A 26,064-nucleotide genomic window follows, 5' to 3' on the forward strand; every position below is an offset into this window, starting at 1 on the left:
GTTACTCCGTAATGTCATTCTTGAGATATTGACGACACAAAATAGGCCAGAAAGAAAGAAGAATAAGAAAAAAGACAGATTTTGACAATCACAATAGGTGATACGCTGATAGCGTATCACCTAAAAAGACAGATTTTGACAATCACAATAGGTGATACGCTAAAAGCGTATCACCTAATAAAAAAAAGAGAAATTTTGACAATCACAATAGGTGATACGCTGATAGCGTATCACCTAAAAATAAAGAGAGATTTTGACAATCACAATAGGTGATACGCTGATAGCGTATCACCTAATAATGTAGTCAAACCCCTCACCATCGGACCATCCCATACACACATACACAGACTAAACTATACCCACCCCAAGACACACAGATATACACACACACACTCACGCGAGGCCTATACTGTACCAACAAACTCATTCTCCCACGCTCCTAATTATAAAACTTAGCTTTAACAATTGCCACTTTTTATTAATAATTGCCACACTATTTGTTTCAACAATCAAAACTGCCTAGTTCACTCTTTCATTTTCGCCGACTGTGATACAATGATAAGGGAAAAGGGAAATGGATTAGGTTAAGAGAAAGAGAGGGAGAAATCGACCAATTTTTACACCTTCAATTTCAAGCAAGTGTACTTCTATTGACCGCTATACAATTTGACAAACTTGGTTCATCCAGGGGCATACCGCTTTCCACTTTCCATAGTGATCCCGCGTTTGCTGATCGTGTGTAAATTGTAACTTCATGTCTGTTGTTATGTTTTTCCAGCATCAATATTTAAACCAATGTGACAATGACAATGACAATGACAATGACAATGACAATGACAATGAATTTTGTTCTTGAACGGCCCCGCCAGGGGGCATGGAAGAATAACAAACAGGTAAATGTTTTATGGCAAAACAAAGCCATAAATAAAGATGTAATACAAAAAGCATTATATATATACTATTTACATATCATGAACTTCATAAGGCAAACAACGACAATTAACAAAAAAAAAACACGATCGAATAAGTGAAACAATCGGTACTTAATGGCAAACAGTGGCAGTAGTATCTTACAATATATACAATGTAAAAGGAAAGTAATGACGAGACATCAAAATCTGGCCATCATGATCTGACAGAAACGTGACAATTTCTTTAAAACTCTTATCTTCTTAGAATTAAAAAGCTGCTTCATTTTCAAGACATTCGGTCGGCGAGCATAATAGGTCTTAATTAAAACTTTCCGATCTGTTTTAAAGAAACTCGTCACTTGGATCATTCATTTTACACAAGGTGCAGGATTTAACTTCTTGATTAGGGAGATAACGTCCCTCACTAACAGGTAATCTGTGATTTCCACATCTAAATCTACATAACGCTAACCGTTCCAAATAATCAAGTTTAGTCAAATATTCCTTTAAAAAACGTAACTTTCTTTAGATATCCTATAGTTAGTGCAAATGCGGTTTGAAAATGTATGAAATATTATCAAAAAAAGCACACTTAGCATTATAACTTTGCCATCGTGTGAATCATTAATTTAAAAAAAAAACAAAACTAAAACATAACTGCTTTTACGCAACGAATCCAATGGCATAATGAATGCTCATCTCGGAGCTTTCAGACAAAGACTGTGAACGAATATGATGGTGAAAGTATGATTGATAAATTGCTGTTGGAATGTATATCATGCAAGGAGATGTCCAGATAGGTTCTTACGAAAAGGCAGTGGGTAGGCCTATTTTTATAGTGATTAAACTTTTGGGGTGCACGGCTTCATTATCGTCTCTATGTCTTAATCAAATTGGCACTGCGCCATCACAGCTACTTTTTTTCAATAGCCAGCGCGCGCCAGTCTTGAAATTGCTGCTTATTTTCCAACTGATCCAACTGGTGTTTAGGCTGCGTTATATAGCCAGCGCGCGCCAGTCTTGAAATTGCTGCTTATTTTCCAACTGATCCAACTGGTGTTTAGGCTGCGTTAATACTTTTCGGGTACTTGAGTATTCGGGCTCGTTTTTCGAGGGCACGCGAATAGCTTGAATCGAACGATAGGATTTCCTCACACCGGTTCACATAGGAGGGCACTATTCGAAAGTACGAATATCTGCGAAAAGTATAGCAAAGTGGGAATCGAGCTTGTTCGATTTTCTTGCTGCGTATACCGTCCCTCGTTTATGAAATAATGCCAATTTTGGTCTCGATTTGCCCGTTATACAAAATAAGCATGTAGACTGACATTCTGATGCAGTTTAGAAATTGTTAATAAGATTTGCTGGGATGTAGGAGGAAGAAATCCTCACTGCATGGGATGGTGAGTGACGGTGCGGGTGAGGGTGTATTCGGTGCTCGAATAGCGAATAGCGAATACCGAATACTTCTATGTGAAGGCAGCCTATGGGCATGTGTGACAACTGACTGGCGTTGTTTCTGGTAAGGATTACCTGTGTTCAGTTATCATTTCCTGTATACTCCAGTATTCTCAATTCTAATGGCTTGCTAACTACATTACTTTTGAAGATCACAATTCATATACAAGTAAATGCGTCAATAATCTGGACATACCTACACTAACGTTAGTGTCTAGGGGCGCTTCCTCTGTCACCACGAAAGGTACGATCTTAGGGTTTAGCCTAGTCCCATGTGTGCAATACTAAGTTGGTCTATCAATTTACACAGAGCGGAGCTGAGCCCTAACGTTAGCTGGTCTAGACGTCTAGATCTAGGCCATTTCGCTCCCCTGTACACAAATCAAATGTCATGTCGCACGGCGTCTTAACGGGCTAAAATAAGCTGGTTGTAAGATTAAATGTAGTAAACTGTGTTGCACCCAGTTTTTGCATTCTTAGGCATTTTGCACAACTCTTGACTTTGTTACTTGAAGTTGAAAATGCGTCGTAGCGTTAGAATTTTCAGTAGACACTAGACTGAATGCCTGAAGCCTGTAGAAGCCCTAGAAGGGTGTGTACAGTTCTGGTTGACACTAACTGTTAGACGTTCTAGCACTGGTTTAGGTGAGGATTTAGCTTTTATGTTTTAATGACTGTTTTGCGAGACATTCAGAAACAACTCTATTAGTATTAGATGTCAAAGAGCATGCAATTCTAACTCGTTAAATCATGTAAAGGGTATCAAAAGTTTATTTGATGAAAATCGGGTTTTGAAATGGCCAAGATCTATCCAAAATCAAGGTGAAACAAAGAGATCCTGATAAAAAGCATTTGTTTAAATCCTAATACTGAAGAATCTTTAGACAAATCCAAATTGAAGTAGAAAACCTGGAATCATGAGAAGGATCTAAATACAAAGTGCTGCCTGCCAGGGGGCCAGGGAAGGGGGGGGGGGGGGGATTCCCTGAAGCATTTTGTCACATATTTTTTTTACAAACTTTCATTCTACTAAAATCCTTACATCTGATTGGCTGAGAGTAAATTTGTCCAACAGAATTGATTGGACATTGATTGGAAGCTATGTATAGAAATAGTTTAGGTAAGTTTTTTATTGAATTCTTTTTGAAAATGCATTATCAAATGTGACCCACCACAACAAAAGGATCCAAAAGTCACTAGATCTAATGGCTGAGCAGAGAAAAAAGGCTTTGTAGTCAGACCATCAAAATTGGTCAAAACCATCAAATTTCTGTTTTGGGCATAGTTTTGTAAGCATAATGTTTGGCCTATCATCTACCCATACTGAAATTTTAAAGGATCAAAGGAATTGCAAGAAATCAATGTTTTATCTGGGCCATGATTTTATGACTTTCAATGGAACAGAAACTTGTCCCGAGGATTTGGATTTACTGTCAGTGAGCATGTATAGATAGACTCCGCCCCTCGCAACAAGGGAGTGATCTTATCCCGGTTGCTGATTGGTCGTGCGTAAACTGCTGGCGCTAAGTATTTTAATGTTGTGATTGTTTAGAGTTTTGAGTTGTCATCAATAAAGATCCAACAACACTTTCATCTTTTATTTTCTGTGTTTTTCTGTTGCTATGTGCAGATGATTTATCATTATGTCACATGTGTTCGTTTTCTCTGAGTTTTTGCCTATTTCTAGACCTTTAAAAGAAAATTGTATGTCATGATGAGGTTGTTCCTGCTACAATACTCTAAGAGCATGCTGCTCATGACCTATTTTAATTTTTTTTTTTGCCTGTATAGAGTGTTGTTTATAGGTCTTATTCCAGTCACAGAGGAGTAATTTCAACAAAAGATCACCATGAGTGCGGAAGAGGGACAAAAATAGCACTATGTCGGCTTTTCCAGCATTCCACTACCCCGATGTCATCCCGCCAAGGCAGCAGGGGGTGGAGCTGCCTGATGCCTTTGGATGCTTCCACTCATGCAGTGCATCAGATGCTTGTGGATCGAAGATTCACTTTCAGTATGGGAACAAGGATCCCGGGCATCTTAGACTGGACCCAGAGGGACACAATACGCCCTTCTTACCACCAAATGAAGGTACAATCTTTATAGGGACTGGAGTATTGGGAGATTATGTATTTGCAGGGGTCTAGAGTTACGCTTTGTTGGGGGGTGTTTCATAAAGCTGTTCGTAAAGTTACAAATGACTTACGAGCGACTGGTGATCAGTTCTTGTGCTGAATTATGGAAATTCTGATAAGTATACCACATGAGAACTGATCACCAGTCGCTCGTAAGTTATTCGTAACTTTGTGAACAGCTTTATGAAACAGGGCCCTCGGTGGCCTCAGGGCACATTTTTATTGATAGGCAATTCTATCCTAACAGGCGTGTGCAATGTGTGGTTCTCAAAATGTACTTGTGCCCCAGTGGGTAGTACGATCAATGCTATTTTAGCAAGCCTGTGCCTGTTGTGGATTTCAAATTGTACTGTCGTTTGCAGTGAATAAAAAGCAATTCAGTTGAAGAACTATTATAAATCTGTTGATCAGTTCCCTTTAATATTTGCATGTTTTAGACAACGTCTGTATTGGCAACTTTTTTTCCCCTTCCAGGTCCAACCCTCCCTGCAATGTCATATCCTGACTTCATTAGGAAAGCACACACAACTCACACTCTGGTCACCAATGTTGAAGAGCAGGTAAAAACCCAACAAAACTAGAAGCAGATCAACAATGATCACAAAAATAAACAAGAGCCTTAGGAATTATAATGATAATAATAATGATAATGTAAATAATAATAACAATAAGAATAATACATATTATCATTATAATTCTTCTTTTTCTTCTTCGTCTTTTTCTTCATCTTTTTTCTTCTTCTTCTTCTTCTTCTTCTTCTTTCTTCTTCTTCTTCTTCTTATTATTATTATTATTGTCAATAGAAGTAATATTTTATTCATATTAATATCATCATCAAGTCATCATTGTTACTATTTTATATTTATCATTATAGAATATATTGGCATTGACCTTTTCAAGCCAGAGATACAACTGAATTTCACTGTGAGGCTTTCATAGATACCCCTTTTCCACCTTTTTGTCTTTGCTGTTATAACTGCTTTGTTCCATTGTGCTCTGTCAGTTATTCTGTCTAGAAAGCTCTCCAAATTATTTGTCTCTTTATTTTTTTGCTCAATGATACTATTTCAAAGAGATGTGAATCTCTATCTCGTATTGATCAATAATAGTTTGATGGGACTGTTATTGTTTCTTTTTCTTTATTCTGCAGGTAGAATATTGCTACACTGCTGCCCCAGAGACATGTAATACTCTCCTTGACTTCCTGTCACATAAAGAAGTATCAGTAGCTGCCCTGGTGAGTATCAAGAGTCCTGTTCGTAGGGTCATAGTAATGAGTGTGGATACGCCTTTCACTGTATCATTAGAGTAGCTAATAAGTAGCAATAGATAGTGTTGATACATATAGTTGCTGTGGCACTTGTAGTATTATTCAAATTAGGTATGTAGTAGTAGTGGTGGCGGTGGCGGTCGTAGTAGTAGTAGTAGTGATGGCAGTGGTAGTAGTAGTGATGGTGGTAGTAGTAGTAGTGGAGGTGGTGATAGTGGTGGTGGTGGTTGTGGTGGTACAATACTTGTAGTAGCGGTGGTGGTGGTAGTAGTGGTGGTGGTAGAGTCGTTATGGTGGTAGTATTAGTAGTGGTGATGGTGGTGGTAGTGGAGGTGATAGAGTGGTTGTGGTGGTGGTGATGGTAGTGGTAGACGAGAAGGCTACAGCAGTTCTTGACGTCACTGCAGGATGGGATATAAGGAACCTATTTAAAAGAGCATTCCACAAAATTTCAACAAACAAATTTAGTTGTCTCTATGAACAGTTGCGCAGTCAGATGCTAACTTCTAGAAGAAGCAGGGTTGACTGTGTTATTGTTGTCATCTTGCAAAAGATGAATCCTACTTTTCATTGTGACCTTCACAGGAGGGCATGTCCAAGGCATTGGTCAAGAGGGTGGGGAAAACCATGCCAGAGATTTTGGACGGCATCACCTCTTGCGGGGTGCCCAGGACACTACTCAGCCACATGCTCAACGAAGAACTTAATTCTCAAGTGGAGACTATGGTATGTTACCAATATTTGACCAGACTAATCTGTCCAAATTCTTTATAGGATACAAATCATTTTCAATGACTGAGTAAACTATGTTATGTAAAATTAATAACATAACTAAAACATTCTGTAGAGCTTGCACATTGATTTTTTTACATTAAATATTGTGGTTTAGCGTAATATTTTGGCATTAAACAGTCCCTTATGGTAATCAAAATGTGCCCACTTTTTCATCAGCATCAATTATCCCCCCCCCCCCCCATTCCTGGGCTTCGATGTGAGTGAGATGAACTCGTAAAAATGAAACTGATAACATTTTTACACAAACACCGCTGTGATTTGTCAAAGGAATACCTGCATTGTAGGTGACACCTGCTCATTTGCAGTGAGTTTTCTGGTCTTCTTTGTCATGGGTAGCATGCCAAGCACTGTCCTGAATTAGATTCTTAGAAACTGGATCAACATTATTTCAATTTATATATCAGCATGTGTGTTCATATGAGGAGCAATTGTGGCATAGTGGACAATACCACAGAATCTCAATAGTGAGGTCCCTGGTTCAAGTCTGCTGGTAGTAGCAGTCGTGCCCTCGTACTAGCCACTATATCCTCCTTGTCTAGATCTTCATCAGTCCTGTAATAGCCGACATGTACATGCGCATCCCTCTCAGTTTACCCCTTATAGGGGATGGCTAGTAACCGATCAGTGGGAATCAGATTAATACCCCGTCACTGACCAGGGACGCTTACCTGGAAGCATTAAACTGCACATTACTTGAATATGAGACCATTCTGAAGCAAATAATTTTCACACAAGAATAGATATGTAATGTACTCTTAACCCTAACTAGGCCGGGGGGGGGGGGGGGGGGCCTCCGAGGCCCCCCCCCTCAACGTTCCGCGCGATGTATCGCAATCGCAAAAAGCTATCGCCGCGACGTTTCATGACTTTTTTCTTTCGAGTCTCCCGCATCTTTTGACACCAAATTTGCTACGCCCGGGCGCGCGGTTCCAAAGTTACGCATAAATATGTACATGCATGTCAGACCACAAATTGCTCAAAAACGTTAATTCGTGTACAATTTCAATGCAAACTGTGCTTACTGGCAAATTTCATAAAAGCATGATTATTTTGGTGTTTTATTGATTAAAATCAATGAATAACATATTTTCTTGTTCGGAGCGATGTCGCGGACAAACTTCATCGAAAAAACAATGAAAAACATAAAGTCGAAAAAACAATGAAATACATAAGAAATTCAAAAAAACAATAAAATACTTAAGAATTTTTTCTGATATCACAATTTTTTTTATTACATTTGCTAAGGACACTAAAAAGAATATTTACACAAAAAATGTGTCTGTTTTGAGCTTTATTTTGTGATTTATACCAAATAGTCTGATTTTATGCATCATCATGCATAAATTAGCATAATTTAGCATAAATGATGATTTTTTGAAAAATTAACTTCATGGTATATTAGAGTACATCATAGGCAATGTGTGTGCCAATTTTCGTCGCGATCGCGCGGTCGACGGCCGAGATCTGGAGGGGGGGCCTGGGAGGCCCCCCCCCCCCCCCCCCCGGCTCTATCAACTACCTAAATAGCCCGGCCTAGTTAGGGTTAAATGAATCCCACAAGGATTGGAACAATCATCCCTCAGCATTCCCACTGATTCCCACTGATCAGTTACTAGCCATCCCCTTTAAAAAAATAAAAACAAGCAAACAATGAAAACAAGCAGTGAAATGAAAAGAGAGAGACACTTTGGTTGCACTTTCTTTATGATTGTTTTCATTTCAGTATCACAATGATGCCCTCTATGGCGGATGTCTGTCCTATGCAACCCTCTCTTCAATGACTGCTGAACCAGGAGACCCCTGTGGTCTACTCTTCTACCCCAGTGGAGAGCTGCTGGACCGAGTCAGTATCCTTTCATGTCTCACAGGTGTCGCAAGCTGTGGTAGTATTTGGCACACAAAAATACTGTGCTCTTGCATCGCGGTGAAGTGACCCAAGTTATCTTGTCGTCATTACCATACACGCTGATATATTTGCAAATGGCAGTTTTTCAGACATTTTTGTATGTTATCAGATGTGTGCTATGTGGTCTTCTCATTATAGAAATGTTTGAAAAACAAAAACAAGAATACATACATTGAGCAGGAAGTGCAACTTCTAAAACAAGCATTTTTTTTTTTTCAATATTGCCTGGAGTGAGATCAAATCACCATTCATATGTCTATGGCATTAAAAAAAATCTTGTTACAAAACTATTACCTTCTTGAACTTGAGTAATGCATAAAATTAATTTCTGCCTTAACCATTTTGTTTAATTCATACTAAAATGAGAGTAAGCAAAGTTAATCTGTAAAGGTATGAATGGTTTATTCTATTGTACCTCAATATAATGAGCCATTTACTCTTGTAATTGGGCAAAGAGCAAAAGGCACAGAATGTTCAAATTGACAAGTGCATACTAGCCCAGCCATCCAAGCACACTCCAACCAGTAGGCCTACATCAAACTCTCTGAAAAATTGGAGGAATGATTCATATGTAGTGGTAGCATGTGCACTCTGGCATTGCATAATTTCATTTTTTTAATGTTCTTTCATGATGAATGTTCACCCCAAAGAGTTTCTGTCTCGGCTGCTTCTCTAGGAATAATATACTCCTCAGCATTATTATACTGTGTATTTCATGCTGATGAGACTGCTTGCTTCTACTGGTATGTTTCCATGACAATGACTTTTCGCACCATCAGATGCTCATGTCTTGGATCTGGGGACTTTGGAAGGTGGGGTTTCCGCCCCCAAAACATCACCTCTGGTCCACCAGAAGGAAGTTGGAGGTTGTGTCAGACAGGTGGAATCTTACCAAGACCCACACAGAAGTAAGTTTGCTTCATATGTACACCTCAAGAAAAGGGAATGTATAGTTTTGGTTGAGACTCATCTTTAGGTTTATAACATTTTTTGGTGAGATAAGGAGAAACCTCTTATGAAATATGAAAGAGCATGTAATTCCAAGAAGGATTCAACGTTTATATGATGAAAATTGTTCTTGAAATGGCTGAGATATCCCCCCCAAAAAATGATCCTAATAAAATTGACAGGCCACGGCTTTGATTAGGATCTCTTTGTTTTACCTTGTTTTTGGATATCTCAGTCATTTCAAAACCTGTTTTCATCAAACAAACATTTTATTCCCCTTAGAATTGTATGCTTGTTAACATTTCACAGAGTGGTTTTTAAATATCTCGCAAAACATTACAAGCTGAATCCTCACCTCAACCAGTACTATACAGTCCCTTTAAGTGGTCCCAATGAATCGTTATCTTATAGTGCGACACTTTCATGCCGTGGCAAACATAGCTGTAACTTCGGAAGCATCTTCACCAGTATTTGGTTCAATTCGTCTAGAACTTCTGTAGCATTACCGAGGTAGACAGCCTACTCAGATGTGACAATGTTTCAGTCCTACAAGAGGATCATGCTGATATGATAGGGGCTGGGTAATATCTCTATTATTGACTACTGTAAAAGTGGAAATTTTCGCACATTTCGCGCAACCCGAAAGTAGCGCAAAAATAAAAGCACGCGAATATTTTTGCTTGCCATAGGTTCCAGTAGTTGATGTCTTGATTCCGCGGAATTAAAAACACACAAAACTCTTCTTACCCTGCCGAGCACGAAAAATTAGTCGCGCAAAAATATCCAATTTTACAGTATTAGTTTCTGGATATCTGTACCAATCAGCAAAGGAACCCACTGTAGTGAATGTGCTCATTTGCTCATATGGCACAGTAAGGGTCAAACAGGTTGTGAAACATGTCAAGTATACATTAATTTGGTTGTGCAGTGCAGATGCAAGAACAACTTCCCCCCTCCCCACCCCCACCCCATTCTTCCCAACAATCTATTTGTAATCACATGCATACAACTTAATGATGGTAAGACTGTATGATATTTACAAGAAGATGGGACAATTGAGAGAATGCATTGTCTGTTGATGTATTAAAGGACAAGTTCACCTTCATAAACATAAGGATTGAGAGAATGCAACAATATTAGTAGAACACATCAGTGAAAGTTTGAGGAAAATTGGACAATCGATGCAAAAGTTATGAATTTTTAAAATTTCTGTTTTGGAACCGCTGGATGAGGAGACTACTACAGCTTGTGAGTCATATGCGTACAACAGTATAAAGAAAATATAAAGAAAATTCAACATATTTTCACTTTTTTCGCATAATAAAAGAGCACTTGACTTGCCTCTTTCTAAAGGCAGGGGGAATAATATTACCCATAACATTTGTCGGTAAAGAGTCGGGGGAATGTGTACTTTTTTCATAAGATGAAATTTTGTGAAATTCTCTTTATATTTTCCTTATATTGTTGTACGCATGTGACATCTAAGTTTTTCACACACTGCAGTAGTCTTCTCATCCAGCGGCTACTGCACAAAAACTTCAAAAATTCATAACTTTTGAACGGATTGTCCGATTTTCCTCAAACTTTCAATGATGTGTTTTACTAATATTGCTACATTTTCTCAGTCCTTATGTTTATGAAGGTGAACTTGTCCTTTAATCCCTTTCAAGATTCAAATTAATGGTCCAGGGCCCCATTGCTGGATGGTTGACATACATTTGACGATGCAATGTTTCTTGCATTGGGGCCCAGAACCCTCACTGGTAACCCATTGCTCCCTCTGAAAGATCATTTCCAAACTTCTTATCATAGCTATGTAAGACTGATGTTGAAATTGAATGAGGGACAGCTTTCTGAAATGCTTCTTATTTTGCTACATTTTTATTGTGCTGATCAACATCTACATTTTAAATTATCTTTAAAAATTCATTCAGGTCAGAATAATTCAACTTACCTATTATGTAATCCATATTGAATTGCGCAGCTCTTGAGTGGAATATATTGTGAAAATGAGAACTGATGATGAAGTCAAAGAAAACTGTTTTTTTTTCTTTTTTTTTTGGACAAATGTCATATGAAGATGTTAGCACCCATTAACGGATATCGCAATGTTCGATTTATGTTTTTTATTTTCTTGTTTCTGTGCTGTTTTGATTAAGAAGTTAGGACAATTCATGGGAAAGAGAAAATAGCAGTCAAGATAATAAACCTTGTAAAAATGCTTTCCATTTCACTTTTGTGAAGTAACCAAAGTACATTACAAGGTATTTCAATGTAGATGAAGAAATGATGTTTATGAGAACACATCGTAATGGCAGGTCTTCCCATTTGGAATATTTCGTGCTGTCTGACTCTGTGCTCTTTGTGTCATTCTATGTCAGGTGGAATCTTAGCAGGGGTCCGAACTGACTACAGGTGCTTTATACTGGAATATGAGCTGAACAGTGGCGTGAAGCATAATCTTCTAAGCGATCTTCACTCTCAGCACAGAATCAAATCCCTTGCTGTCAGGTACATAATCATTATGATTTCTGGGTATTCTGTTCTTGATGTACTTCATTAGACAAGTATCTTTGTGGGTGGTTTGTTAGTTAGGTAGTTAGTTAGTTAGTTAGTTAGTTAGTTAGTTAGTTAGTTAGTTAGTTAGTTAGTTTGTTTGTTTGTTTGTTTGTTTGTTTGTTTGTTTGTTTGTTTGTTTGTTTGTTTGTCTGTTTGTTTGTTTGTTTTTTGTAGGCCCTAGCTCCCTATTGTGCATTTTTTTATCAGCCTGCTGATCATTTTCATGGGTATTTAAGGGGGAAAAGTTCATCACAAATAGTCACTATTTTCTGTAATTGATGTACATTGATTTCTACCTTTGAACAGTGACGAGCAAATGTGATACACCTTATAGTATAATCTATGAGAAAAGTAAAGCATTGGTTATTGCCGAGACAGCTGTAATGCATGCTGATTGAAGTTTAGTGTTACACTGTACCAGCGAGCTTTGAAAAGCAAAATAGAGAACTTACATTCAGATATATCGTATCGGTTCATGAAATTAACTTTTATTTTAAGATTGAAGGAAAATATGAAAAATATGATTACATCATACCAATTCTAAAAAAAAAAATTTTCCTCTCATGACCATCTAGGCCATCGAATGATTCAGTATTTTGTTATTCTGCTTTTTTACCTCTTGGGCCCGAATTCGCGAAGGTGGTTTAAAGGACAAGTTCACCTTCATAAACATAAGGATTGAGAGAATGCAACAATATTAGTAGAACACATCAGTGAAAGTTTGAGGAAAATTGGACAATCGATGCAAAAGTTACAAATTTTTACAATTTTTGTGTTGGAACCGCTGGATGAGGAGACTACTACAGCTTGTGAGTCATATGCGTACAACAGTATAAAGAAAATGTAAAAGAAAATTCAACATATTTTCACTTTTTTTCGCATGATAAAAGAGCTCTTGACTTGCCTCTTTCTAAAGGCAGGGGGAATAATATTGCCCATAACATTTGTCGGTAACGAGTCAGGGGAATGTGTACTTTTTTCAAAAGATGGAATTTTGTGAAATTCTCTTTATATTTTCCTTATATTGTTGTACGCAAGTTATTCATACACTGCAGTAGTCTTCTCATCCAGCTGTTGCTGCACAAAAACTTCAAAAATTCATAACTTTTGAACGGATTGTCTGATTTTCCTCAAACCTTCAATGATGTGTTCTACTAATATTGCTACATTTTCTCAATCTTCATGTTTATGAAGGTGAACTTGTCCTTTAAATTTAGACTTTGGTTCATGCCAATTTCTTCTGCATAAATATGATTGACAAATTGCGTGTGCCAACAGACGTCCAATAACAAACGCGTGTCGATAAGCGCATGTTAAAGGAATGCCTATTTCACGCTTATTATAGACCATGGCTTAAATCTAAACCGTGTTCTGAATTTAAACCACCTTTGTGAATTTAGGTTGTGGTGTCTGCCTGAACATGTTCATTGATTCTATCTGTGTATCCATGTGCTCTGTCTGTGCAGTCCCTTCATATACGGAGAATTCATCTTTTCAGACGAAAGGGGACAGGTGCATCTCTGCCACCATCAATCAAGGTAAGGGGTCAAAGATAATGGAAAGGATTACAGATACTTCATATGTAACACAACTCATAAAAGTACTTGCTTTGCTGGGGTGATATTGTTGATTTTATGAGACCATATTGAGTGGTCTAGGAAATCTGTTCTGAGAAAACTGCCTTCAAAGTTTTCCTTCCAACACAAACGTGATCAAGGAGAGGTGAAACAATTTTTTGCTGTTTGACAATAGAAGGTATGCCCATAGCAACCTCCGCGATGTTCATTCAAGCTTAGCACCAGCGGTCTACGCATTACCACTCAGTAACCAGGATGCCATGCACTGACCAAATAAGATCACTCCCTCGTTGCTAGGGGCAGAGTCTATCTGTGACAGTAAATCAAAATCTTCGGACACGTTTCTATTCCATTGAAAGTCGGACAATCATAGACGAGAAAAGCGCTAATTTCATGCCTTTCCTGTGATCATTTAGCTTCAAAATTTTGGCAGATAATAGACAAAACATTAGTTACAACATTAGGCCAAAAACAGAAATTTGATAGTTGTGACCAATTTTGATGATCTGACTTCATACTCGATTTTATCGGCTCAGCCGTCGGCGACTTTCAGATCCTTTTGTCGTGTCAGTCACATATGTACATGTCATGTGATGTTTGTTGGGGATTCTCACTAGTATGTGCTGAATGTTGGTCATTTGTTGTTCCAGTGGTGCTCAGACATACCGACCATCGGGAGAACCTAGGCCTGTGTTTGGCCACTACACAGCTCACCCTCGTATTCTCTTCATGCACACAAGGGAACAGGCCTATCAGCTTGACTTTAGGGTGAGCATCCATTTTCGTTCTATGAAGAGATTTTTTTTTTTAACCTCCATGGCCCAAGTTTCCATCTTTTCTAACAGTTTGGAACCTAATCCTCCCTTAAGATTTATAGCAGTGATTCTAACAGATTTTTCTTCAGTAGTAATCTTTCTAAAATGAAAGCAATACCCCAGTGGAACTGTGAGCAATATTTGACAAATGCTGGAATTGTTAAATGACTTGCAAATTTAAGAAAGTTGCATAAGTTGATGTAGATTATGGAATAAAGTCTACATGCATGGTAATAGCCATGATAGTCATTATGATGTCGATGATTTACTATAATAACCAATTTTACCTCATCACATGTGTAGCAATTTTAAAGAATTTTCGGCCCGAGAAGATGATTTCGCAGAGTTTGTTACCTGTGCAGATGTACACATGTACCGGGGAGGTCAGGTGAAAATGTACCAGAACTGAATCCTTGATTTGCTGTTTGTTTGCTTCTGCTAATAGCAGCAAGTGTTTCACATAGAATTTAAGTCAATCATAAAAGTTAAGACTAACTTAAAATTCATGGTTCAGGCTTAGTGTGTCTTTAATGGTATCCTGTCTTCCTAAGGGAAATGAGAGTTTTGGAGACTTTCTTGTGCAGCCAGTATTAAACATTAGTACACAAATTAAGATATGTGACAAAAGGAATTTTTCTGTATTTAATTTTGATATTAACAATTTGAAGGGTGTTCTGAATGGCTGATAGACTTGAAGAGGAAAACCAGTGTTACACCATAATCTTAAGTTGATCTTAACTTTAAAGACTGACATCAATTCTTTGTGAAACACCCCCAGATTTCATCCTCCAGCCCTAGCAAGAGTCATCTCCTGTCTCTACCAAGCAGCTGTCTTCCAAGCGATCAGTACTTCTGTGTTGCTAGGCAACACACGAGCAACCCATTTTACCACTGTCTTGCCACCCAGCATTACCTCACTCTTGTTGATGAACGATTTCCTGGACATGTGGTAAGAGTGTTGTCTTCCACCTTAATGCTTTAAACTTTTCTTCTTCACAAAAGGTGCTGCCATATTGATTATTCAGTATGTGATAGCACATACATTGTGGCATTTGTCAGATAAACAATTTTTGATAGTCATTATGTACAAGGGCAGGTTAATATCTATTTATTTACTTGATTGAATGTTTGATGACAGAAATTTTTCTATTATTATATTTTGGGATACGTAAGTAATCTTGTGCTGAATCTTTTTTGGAAAAAATTTTGCAACTGACAATTACTAAATGAAGCTGTGTAATTATGTCAAAATGCTGTGATATTTAAAGAGGTACTTTGTGTCAAGGTTTGTTCTGTTTTGTTTTGTTTTTTTTACGCATTTTTGATATAATTTATGTGGTAGACTTGTGCACAATAGTTTTACACATATTTAGATGGGTACTGGAAGAATAGAGAAGAGATTCCGTATAGCTGAAAGCTTTCATGATTTGCTTTGTGACAGCAGGTATTTTCCTTCTCTTTTTGACTGAGATTGACATTAGCTTCATAATCGGATGCTACATCCAGCCCACTTTCTCTGTCTTTTAGTTTGTCAGTGATATTGTGTTGTTGTCATTTGAAGCTCTTGCGTGAATTGCATGTTTGCCATTAATATTCTGCAATGTTTCTTTCATTATTTATTGACTTACATCTTGTGAAAGCACATGGTCACAAGCTGAGAAAACAAAAACACAAACAAATTGAAACAAAACTGATGTGACCCTGGCACACAAAACCCTCAAATAAGTTGCTTGACAAGATTCTTGTGTTAAGGTCAAATCCATGAAGAAGAGTCGCTGCTGTACAATGATCATCTATGAGATTGGATGTTGTAACCTCCCAAAATAATGAATGGAAAGTAAATGTGTGAAATAGCTACTGTAAAAGTGGAAATTTTCGCGCATTTCGCGCAACCACGCGCAACCAGAAGCTGGCGCAAAAATAAAAGCATGCGAATATTTTTGCATGCCATGTGTTCCCGTAGTCGATGTCTTGATTCGGTGGAATTATAAACACGCGAAATTCTTCTAACGGGCCAAGCATGAAAAATTAGTCGCACGAAACTATCCACCTTTACAGTATATTTAAAGGGACTGTACAGTACTGGATGAGGTGGGATTCATGTTTTGAACATTCCTAAGTGAGATAATGAGAAAACTCTTTGAAAGAACATGTAATTTTAAGAAGAATTCAACGTTTATTTGATGAAAATTGGTTTTCAAATGGCTGAGATATCCAAAAAAAAATGGTAATTTTAAAAGGCGACAGGCCACGCCTTTTATTAGGATCTCTTTGTTTCACCTTGTTTTTTTATATCTCAGCCATTTGAAAACCGATTTTCATAAAAAAAACTTTTGATACCCCTTATAATTGCATGCTCTTTGACATCTCATAGAGTGGTTTCTGAATATCTTGCAAAATGTTAAAAGCTAAATCCTCACCTCAACCAGAACAGTACACACCCTTTAACCTTTACCTTGCTTTCTGTGCCATTTGGTTGTGATGTCTGGATGCCATCTGTAAATGGAATAGAGACTACCTAATGCTGTTAAAAAATCCCTATTGTGTAACCGTGGCTTTACAGTTGGCATACTACAACTTATAATATGGACAAGTTTGGGGAAATGTACTGAATACTGATGAAAAAAACATTGCATGCTTTTCAGAGAATCTGGACATGTAAAGGATTTTGAGATAAATGGGGCTTTGTAGTTGAGGATTTGATTGAGTGCACTGAAACACCTTTCATTTGGAGTAGAATAAAATGAACAACCACTGTGAAGGGATCTTCAGATACGTAGACAAGTTGAGGATGAACTGATTTTGCTATACAATGTATAAACGCACATTTCCCATAGACACCTCGGTGTATTGCTTTTCCATCCTTTTCATCATTTCGAATTTTCAGTTCATTCATACTTAAATGTGTATTAATTGGTTGACAGGTTCGACAGGTATTTGGCAGGTACGTATTTGACAGGTACAACTCTATAATTGTCATCCATCTCTTTCATCATTTCAAAAATTGCAGTGTGTTGATACTTTGATGAGTATTGGTTAATGCTCTAACAGGTACTTCAATGGCCCCACCTCTTGTCTTCTCCGCCCATCTGTCTTGACATCAGCCGAGGTAGCTCAATGACATCGCCGTCCTCATCGGCGCAGACATCGTTCTCATCATCATCATCATCATCAGAGTCATTTGGGTCCTCGGAAGACTTTGTCTTTCTCTCCAGTCAGCTCTCAAGGGAGACACACTGCTTTCAGTTCTCATGCAAGTAGATAATCAACCACATATATTCCACATGTGCTTGTGAAGTAATTGATAAAGTAGCTAGGGTCTCCAGTGCCTGAAATAAATAACATTATGTAGCATGTGTCTCGCCATAAAGAAGACTCTTTACTGGCATCTTTGATCTGTATCAGTGCCAGAATGGATGATGCAAGCAAGAGGTATCTTTGTGGAAATCGTCTACCAGTATGCCTATTTTGCCTATTTTCTCTCTGAGCCTTGTGGATAAGGGAATTGTATTATTGGAACAGATTTGCCAGTTAACCCGTTGAGGGCGAGTCCCTAGTATACTCAGGCAGGTGTCTATGGGAAATGCGGGTTGTAGCAAAATCAGTTCGTCCTCAATGGGTTAAAAACACCATTCATGTTCATCGGACAGATTCTCCTTATTGCAGTTTTCTAACTTCTGCAGCAGTTGAAGATGAAAGTTTTGTCATGAAGCTGCTTAACCAAAGACAAATTATTAGATAATTTTAGATGATTTGAATACATCTGTAAACCAGGTTTAGTCTTCTTGCTCTCAGGGACAATACACACACACAGTCACAACTGTATAATATACATTCATTGATATTTTGAAAGTTTTTAGGATATGAATAATGCTCTAAACCATTCCTGGTTGATTTTTGTAGAAAACTTGTGTATTCATCATAAGGATTACTGGCATATGTGATTGACAGTGGCTGGTTTGCCAAGGAGTACTTTAAAGTGGGTCTGCACCGGAAAGAAACATGTCTAGCGCCATCATAAGGCTAATTTTTCTCTGTGGTGCCCAGCATTTCTCCCATAATGCCAAGCGGCGTGCAGCAATTAACCCGTTCCATACTGAATTCTGATATCCCCATAGACTTAACACACAGATCACCAGGTTCCCGTAAACGTAGGAGATGGCCTAGCAGCGCAGCGGGTCGCTTCGATCCCGCATTATCTTGTGCAGTCCAGTGCATACGTATGTGTATACCACGTACCAGAGTACCATGGTACGTACCATCATACGTATCGATATCGCATTGTCACTTATCACTTCGCGATCTGTTCGGTGCTTTCAAACACTGTCTGCAACACTCAGATCGTTTATTCTGATCGTTCTGTCGAACTTCAATCTGCGATTATGTCGCGGATACGACTTGGTAAATGCTGGATCCAGTGGGAGGAGATGCGAACTGCGCTGGTGTATAGCGAGTAGGTCATTGGGCTGAGTGAGTGGATTGTCGTGGATCTCTCTCGCGACTAGTAACCCCTTCCCTCGCAATCGGCCGAAAGATCGAGGCCGCGCCGGGCGGGCCGGGCTGCGCTCTCGGTACCCCACCATAATATGCACCGCTTGTGTGTGTTCTCTCGGCTCTGCGCACAGCTGCTGTGAGATCATGCGCTGACCGGCAGACGGCAATCAGCCACAGTATAAAATAACGATGTAACCACAGAACTAGAATTCTGTGGATGTAACCCGGCCACCGCAAGTTTTAATAGATGGCGCTCTTTACAAAAAAGTTCTGGCATCAAAATAATGGCTAGTGCAGACGGGCTTTAAGACAATTCATTTGAAAGATATTCAGAAATTTAGAATTTGAATGATAGCTTCTATGTCAAAGTTTTTAACAGGACAGGCTGTAGTATGATTTTCTCTTGAATATCACAATGACCTAAGTACTGATGTACATGGAAGTACGAGTAATCTGGTACAAATGTAGTTTCTCCAAACAAGGCTTTGAAAATTCAGGCATGACCAGTAAACTGTTCTTTTTTGCCCTTCATGTAGGTTCTGCTAGTCAAGCGCCAGTGACAAGAAAAGGACCATGGAAAATCGAGGATAACGAGTAAGAGTCTTACTTGGTTTGTGTTTCTTGTTCGGTATCGCCTCGCTTTTTATCTTTATCCTTCACAGGTTATCCACCCATGCACTGTGTAGGGATCATCACTGACTGTTCATTACAGTTCCTGCACGTGTAATAACCAACTCAATTGCTTTAATGCCCCTTCCATATCTTATTGGCTCCCTGCTTTTGACATTTGGACTACCCTCTTTGTTGTAATCGTTCCATGTCCGTCCTTTTTAGATATTACATGCTACATTGATATGATATGCCTGTAGTCTATAAGTATATGTCTACTTTTTATGTTTGTTATTTTGTCTCTGATGAAAATTTTGCTAGGGTCGAAAGCTCAGGTCGTTTTTTACTCAGTTTTACTCAGCTGGCGCTCTATTATTGGATGTGTAGTCTTTGGCACTTTGTTTGTTTGTGTGTGTGTGTGTCGCTCTGTGCATGCTGACATGGTTCTTATGACAGGGTATTTCTACACCATATTCAAAATGACTTTGATAAAGTAACAATGTAAAGACCTGATAAATGTAGTGGTATATGTTTCATCAAAATTGGACTTTAAAAATTGGAATTGCAAATAAACAGCCACCAAATAATAGTACTGGTCACAACCACATATTAATATCAATGATTCATGACAGTACAAAATTTGATTCTGTCATATTCTTATTCTAGGTGCAATTTAGATGAAAGATCTGCTGCAGTTCTTTTTCTTTTATATGACATATTAAAACCATTGTAAATACGATGTGGATTTCGAGAAAAAGCGTGTACATCCCCGTTTACTTGCTCATGCCAAGCAGTAAGTTAATGTCTGTCGTAACAAAAATATGGAGAATTAATGATCTTGTTCACTGCACCAAAATGGTTCCTTTATACCAAGCCACAGCAATTCTATTATACAATCTCCATGAACGTTTCATCTCTTGTAGTCGCTGGGTGGACTTGCTACCTTCTGTTCCTAGCCGTGGGTATGATGGAGTACGGAGCAGGCTAAAGAGCCCCCTGGTAGGCATGTGTGCTGGAAAGCTGGCTACAGAACATTCCAACAGTATCACTGTCTTTCAGGTAAAATACCACATAAAAGCCTATCCCCATGAAAACCATGCGAAAGTTTTTTTTTTTTGCCTTTTGTCTTTTTATTTCCTTTTTAATGATTGATAATATATATATATATATATATATGTCTTTCTTCTTCTCAATTGTCCAGACTCCATGCACACTGGTATATAATTTGTCAGGCTTTATGCTCACAAAATGTACCGCAGAATCAGCGTGAATGCCAGCCATTATTTGGATGAACAATTTGGAGCAACATGGACAATAAAGTTTAGACACTGTAAAGCAGGCAGGAGATTGGGTATTCAGGCTCAGTTGATGAAATCAAAATACCATATCAGCAAAGTAAATTTAGATAGGCTTTTAAATGTAATGCGGTAACTAGCGATTACTTATTTTTGTGTGAGTATATGGTATTTTAAAGTACTGGTCAAGAAAGGGTGAAAGCATTAAATGTTTGAAGAATGTTTTTTTGCAACAGATGTGAAAATTATGTCAATATGGCAGACTGACTTTTGATGTCAAAAGTTAGGAAATTTACACAAACCTTCTCTAAAGAATGTAATCATGTGATATCTATCCTTAAAATCGGAATAATCTATTGACCCACACACACATTTGCTCACACACTTGATCGTTTGTTTGTTTTTTATTCTACCCTGTGAAATAGCAGCAATAAATGATAAAAGATACATTTATATTAAATAGAAACCTCAGAAATAGTGTTTTTGGCACTACAAGTGGTGATTAATAACATGATTCTAAAACCTATGCACTGTCTGCGTATCTATGTCACAGCCGTATTTGTCTTTGATTCCAATCAAAGATGTCTCAGGTAGGCGATGTACACCACCAGGTTTTTAGCATCGAAGACAAGTCCGATTGTGAGGGCTGCCCCAGAAGTGCCGTGCTGCCCTCACGTGTCGAAAGGCAGTGCATGGATTTTGTGGAGAAAGTCCTGAAGTCTAGAGACAGTTTCACGGAGGCACGACCTCTCTTGCTTGGAAAGGCTCTGAAAAGGAAAACGACGAAAGCTGTGATGGAAGGTATTGAGGAGTCTTTTCAACCCCACCCTGAACATCCCTACCCCCTCCCCTAACAGAGCTGCCAAACCTCCCTGTGATGCAAATTGTTACTCTCTCTCTCTCTCTTTGCAGTATTTGTTTTTTAACAAATGCTGCAGAATTCCTTGAAAATACTGTTTTTTCCCAAAGAAAGGTAAATGTACTGAGTTTGCACTGAAAATATGCATTTTCAACCCTCAAAATACTGAAATGCTATGTATAAAAAACTGGCATCCCTAGAAAGTAAGCAGGGGATTCAGTGGTAGTAAACTAGTGTAGTAAGTAACATGAGGCATGGTCTCTAGAAAGAATTACAGTCATTATTCAATGAAATCACTTGACATGTGAAAGCTGCTACTGGATAATCCAGCAATTAAAAAAAAAAAAAGTTACCATAGGTAATGCAGTATTAGCTCCCTTGAGGGTATACCATTTAAATCATTGTGACGTAACATTATATTAGATTATGTTTTACATGTTGTGTTTATGGAACCCATGCAGCAATGAAGTGCTCCCAAGAGAAAGGGTGTCATCTGTGTCGCCATGACAACCACATGGAAGAGGATGCTGAAACGGTTAGACTGGATGCCTGTCTTCCATGCCTTGGGTGTGGCTTGAGTGCTGAAGAGGCCAGCACACTCCTCTCAGCTGCTACTCACCCCAATACTGTCCTCACAGCTGCACAAGTAAGAACTTCAGTCAGCAGACAAGATGTAACTCTTTCCCAGGTCAATCTGGTGTACATACAACATGTAACTGAACTAGCTTCATGGTGTTGAACCCTTTAGCACATAGTAGTTTCTCGGAAGGAAACGTTGCATGCCACACAATTCTACATAAATGGGGATTTAATGGCAGGGTTGGTAATACATGGGATGATAGGAACAAGACAAAGAAAGACACACAAACACATAAACTTAAAATGCTTTCAAATTATGTCACAATTTTCCATGGTGTTGCCCTTGGACAAAGTGCTATAGACAATAGAAGATGTAATTTATTGGTCCATGCAATGTTTGATCGTATGTTTTGAGACAACATGAATGAATGCTGATTGTAACATTGCACTGTGCAATAACTGTTGCCACCCATTCCTTTGTTTCCAATGTTCAGCTTCAAGGAAACGTAAAGTCACCCAAAGTCCCTAAACTGATGGCGTCATACAAGATTCGCGGTTTGTTGGGGCATCGCCTTTGGGATCACTGGGAACATGGCTGGTCAAAGGTAAACTCTCCTTCATATTGCATCAGTTGGATATCTCACATGTGGGTTTTCTTTGCATTGTGAATGACAACAACTACCATCATCATCATCATCACCACCACCATCATTGTCGCCATCAGCGCCATTTTCATTGTTGTTATTGTCAACATAGTCATAATTGATCATCGGCGTCGTCATGATGATGATGATCATCTTCTCTAATGTGGTATACCAGTAGTGGACAGGACCAATTTCATACCATGAATGACTATGATTGTAGTTGCCATGGTAAAATTTGAACAGGAGATTATTCAAACACAGCCAAGCTGTTGCTATGGCAGCCACAATAATCGCAGATCATGGTAGTAAAGATTCGAAGCCTGGAACCTTGATGCTCAGAGGTAGTTCTTTTTGGTGTAGAGTTTGTGTCTATTGTTGTCTTTAATTTACCTTTACTTGGTTTGATGCTAATATTCTAGGGAGGATGAGGGAAGGAAGAGTTGTTGTTTCTCTTTTTAAGTCATAAGAGCCCAATGAATGGTAGACATAGTTGTCCATAGTGTTGAACCTCTTTATGTACTTCTGTTACCATCCAAGGTATGTGGGAGATATCCCTTCTGCTTGTCCAGCTTAGCAGCAATTGGTGTCCAGGTAGGATGCTAGGATGCTAGATTCATTATATGATATATATTATATACACACTTGATATTGCTTCTAACTCTCAAATGACATGAATGTACATTCATGATAAAGTGCAACTTTTGTTTTGTCACAAAATTTTCCAGAGATGTTTGTGAAATGTTGCATAAAACTTTTGTAGCATGTACATGTGGATTATACAACTGAAATTTGACTGAAGTCCATACAGTTGTACATTGTGCTGGAATGAGACAAAATACTGTATCTCTTCTCACTTGTTCTTTCATATCTAATGTTGACTAAAGGTAGAGTGAAACAGACAACAACAACCAAAACAAAATGATTTTTGTTTTAACAAGATGAGTAGCAGCATAAGAACATTGATGGTATATCTTTAACTCCAGAAAATGGAACTTCCGGAATCACCATCCAAAAGTGCAAAGAAGACCCCATCGATCAAGAGGCGCACAGCTGTTACCCCTTCCAACACCTCATCTCGGAAAAAAGTCATCCCACCACAGCAGCCAGAAGATGAGGGATTGGAGAGCACAGCTCTACCCACAAAGGGGGTGTCCCAGGTGGGCATGCCCACTTTGGTGCTGAAGAAAGTCCCCCTTCCTCCAGATGGTTTAGGCCAAGTTTGGTCTGGCTGCAGCCCCAGGATGCTCCCTGGGCAGGGAACACCAGACAGTCAGAGCAGGAATGGTGTCAGATCCCAGTCTGCGATAAGGTCAATGTCATCGGTCAGCACAAAAACTCCGAGAAACTTTCACTCCCTGAAGAGACGAAGCAACCAGATAGGATTTTGAAGTGGCGTATTAAACCGAATCTTACAACACCTTTGATTCTATATTCCCTTCCTGTGAAGCACAGCTTGATGATTGGCATTAGAGAAGCGTCTAAGCGCTGCTTTTATGATTTACAATTCGTCTCCAAAATGCAAGCATGCATTACTTGTTTTATATACATGTAACTTACCCCGCCTGCTGAGCCACCTCCTCAAAAAGCCAATGAATGGATAATTGAATTGTATTCCTACCTTCACGCTCATGCTTCAATAATGTGTAAATCCAAATTATATCATACGAGGAACACAACAACTGAAAAAATTTCACAGCCAGTGACAAAGTCTCCCATCACACACAGAGCAATGCAGTACATTATGAAGAATTCCTTTGGAAAAGGTGCTAAATCCACTACTGATGGTGAGGAGCAAAAACATTGAATCTTATTTCACATGTTTCTAAATGTTTTCATTCAGTGACATTATGTCTCATAATAGTCACTCATAATAAGATGATCAGTGAAATATATGCATCAACACTGATTTTTAAAGAACTGGTATATTTTTGGATTTTGTGGATTTAGCACCTTTAGGAAGAGACATTTTAGCATGGTGAAATACAACACGTAAATATTGTTTTTGACTAGTTTCTGTATCTCTCTGTATTTTGCTTGGATGATTCGTTTTCTCTACACATTCTCCTATTTCCTCCATCTCTTCAAGGAATTAGTATGAATAGAGCTGAAACATTTCACAGCCAATAATCATGCAGTATGCTGGTCATCTGGAAAGCAGGAAACTAAGTAGCAAGCATGCACATGAACTTCTGATTGGTTCCAGATGGATTTAGCATCTTTTAGAGCCAAACTCAATTTTCATTGTCTGATTTCTCCAATTTCTCACAGGAATTTCAATGCTTTGAAGAGTGTTTACTGTATGGGAGTACTAAAATGAATGCATTTACTGTCAACAACTCCAAATTTGCTGAAAATTGGATTTAGCAACTTTTAGAAATGAACTCTTCGTAATGACAACAGTAACTCATTGCCTGAACAAGTCAGGTGGGTGTGGAAAAGTTTCACATTCTCACAGGGAATTGGATAATATGATTGTGACCCACTGAATTTCGGAGTTAGAAAATTCTTACCCACATGTATATTAAATTGCAAGTTATGGTTATGTCAGGATTTTCTGGATACCATTACCATCATTATTATTGTACCTTGTCTTACCTATTTCTTCGTTTTTGACGGGGTTGGGGTTATAGGTTGCTTTGAGTAGGAGGCTCTGAGACCTTGATTTGAAGAAGTCTCATATGGAAGCTTAGAAAACTGACTTTTTCTAGGTCCAATGCAAGCTCTCTCTTTGAAAATGTGAAGGAAGTTGAGTTGTTCAAAAATCTGTTAACACTTAAATATCTGTTGAATGTGCATTGTCGTCCTGCTTTTGAGGTTGATCACATATTGAAACAGACTAAGTGGCTTCTTCTTTCATTGCACCTAGTATGATATTGGGTAAAAATTGTATTCTGTTACCTTGTTACCTAATTTGCAAGCATGTTGTCATCTGCCACTGTGGTTTATATTATGTAGCTCTGAAAATCAATAATAAATTATTGAGTTTTTTATTGCTATTTTCCGATGCATTTTTTTGGCTGCTATAAGATTTTTTATGTACAGTGTTGTCAGATACATGTTCTCAGTTTATTCTCTTATTCCTGACATGGCATTTTTTTTCTAATACTACTGAGTTGAAAATGGGTGTATTATATTCATTTGTGACCCGCCCCGACAAAAGCGTCCGAAAGTTGCTGATGGCTGAGCCGAGAAAATCGAGTTTGAAGTCAG

General features: G+C 38.4%; 1 protein-coding gene across 1 annotated transcript; it reads left to right on the forward strand.

Annotated features, from left to right (window-relative positions):
- The first annotated feature begins 4,249 nt into the window (after nucleotides 1-4,249).
- Nucleotides 4,250-25,858, forward strand: LOC140231238 (uncharacterized). Its single transcript, XM_072311384.1, has 17 exons — nucleotides 4,250-4,460; nucleotides 4,979-5,064; nucleotides 5,655-5,741; nucleotides 6,360-6,500; nucleotides 8,293-8,416; nucleotides 9,255-9,383; nucleotides 11,805-11,934; nucleotides 13,449-13,520; nucleotides 14,210-14,327; nucleotides 15,153-15,323; nucleotides 17,426-17,627; nucleotides 19,405-19,462; nucleotides 20,401-20,536; nucleotides 21,354-21,573; nucleotides 22,093-22,277; nucleotides 22,705-22,815; nucleotides 23,838-25,858. The coding sequence occupies exons 1-17, from the start codon at nucleotides 4,250-4,252 to the stop codon at nucleotides 24,240-24,242; spliced, it is 2,586 nt and encodes an 861-aa protein (XP_072167485.1). The 3' UTR covers nucleotides 24,243-25,858.
- Nucleotides 25,859-26,064: the final 206 nt, after the last annotated feature.

Source organism: Diadema setosum, chromosome 7 (genome assembly GCF_964275005.1).
Source record: "Diadema setosum chromosome 7, eeDiaSeto1, whole genome shotgun sequence".
NCBI classification, from domain to species: domain Eukaryota; kingdom Metazoa; phylum Echinodermata; class Echinoidea; order Diadematoida; family Diadematidae; genus Diadema; species Diadema setosum.

Bases quoted from the DNA above. Each gene is read 5' to 3' on its own strand.
- LOC140231238 (XM_072311384.1), top strand. From the start codon at position 4,250: ATGTCGGCTTTTCCAGCATTCCACTACCCCGATGTCATCCCGCCAAGG. The intron at 11,935-13,448 runs GTACATAATCAT...CTGTCTGTGCAG, and splicing joins ATCAAATCCCTTGCTGTCAG to TCCCTTCATATACGGAGAAT. The intron at 15,324-17,425 runs GTAAGAGTGTTG...ATGCTCTAACAG, and splicing joins AACGATTTCCTGGACATGTG to GTACTTCAATGGCCCCACCT.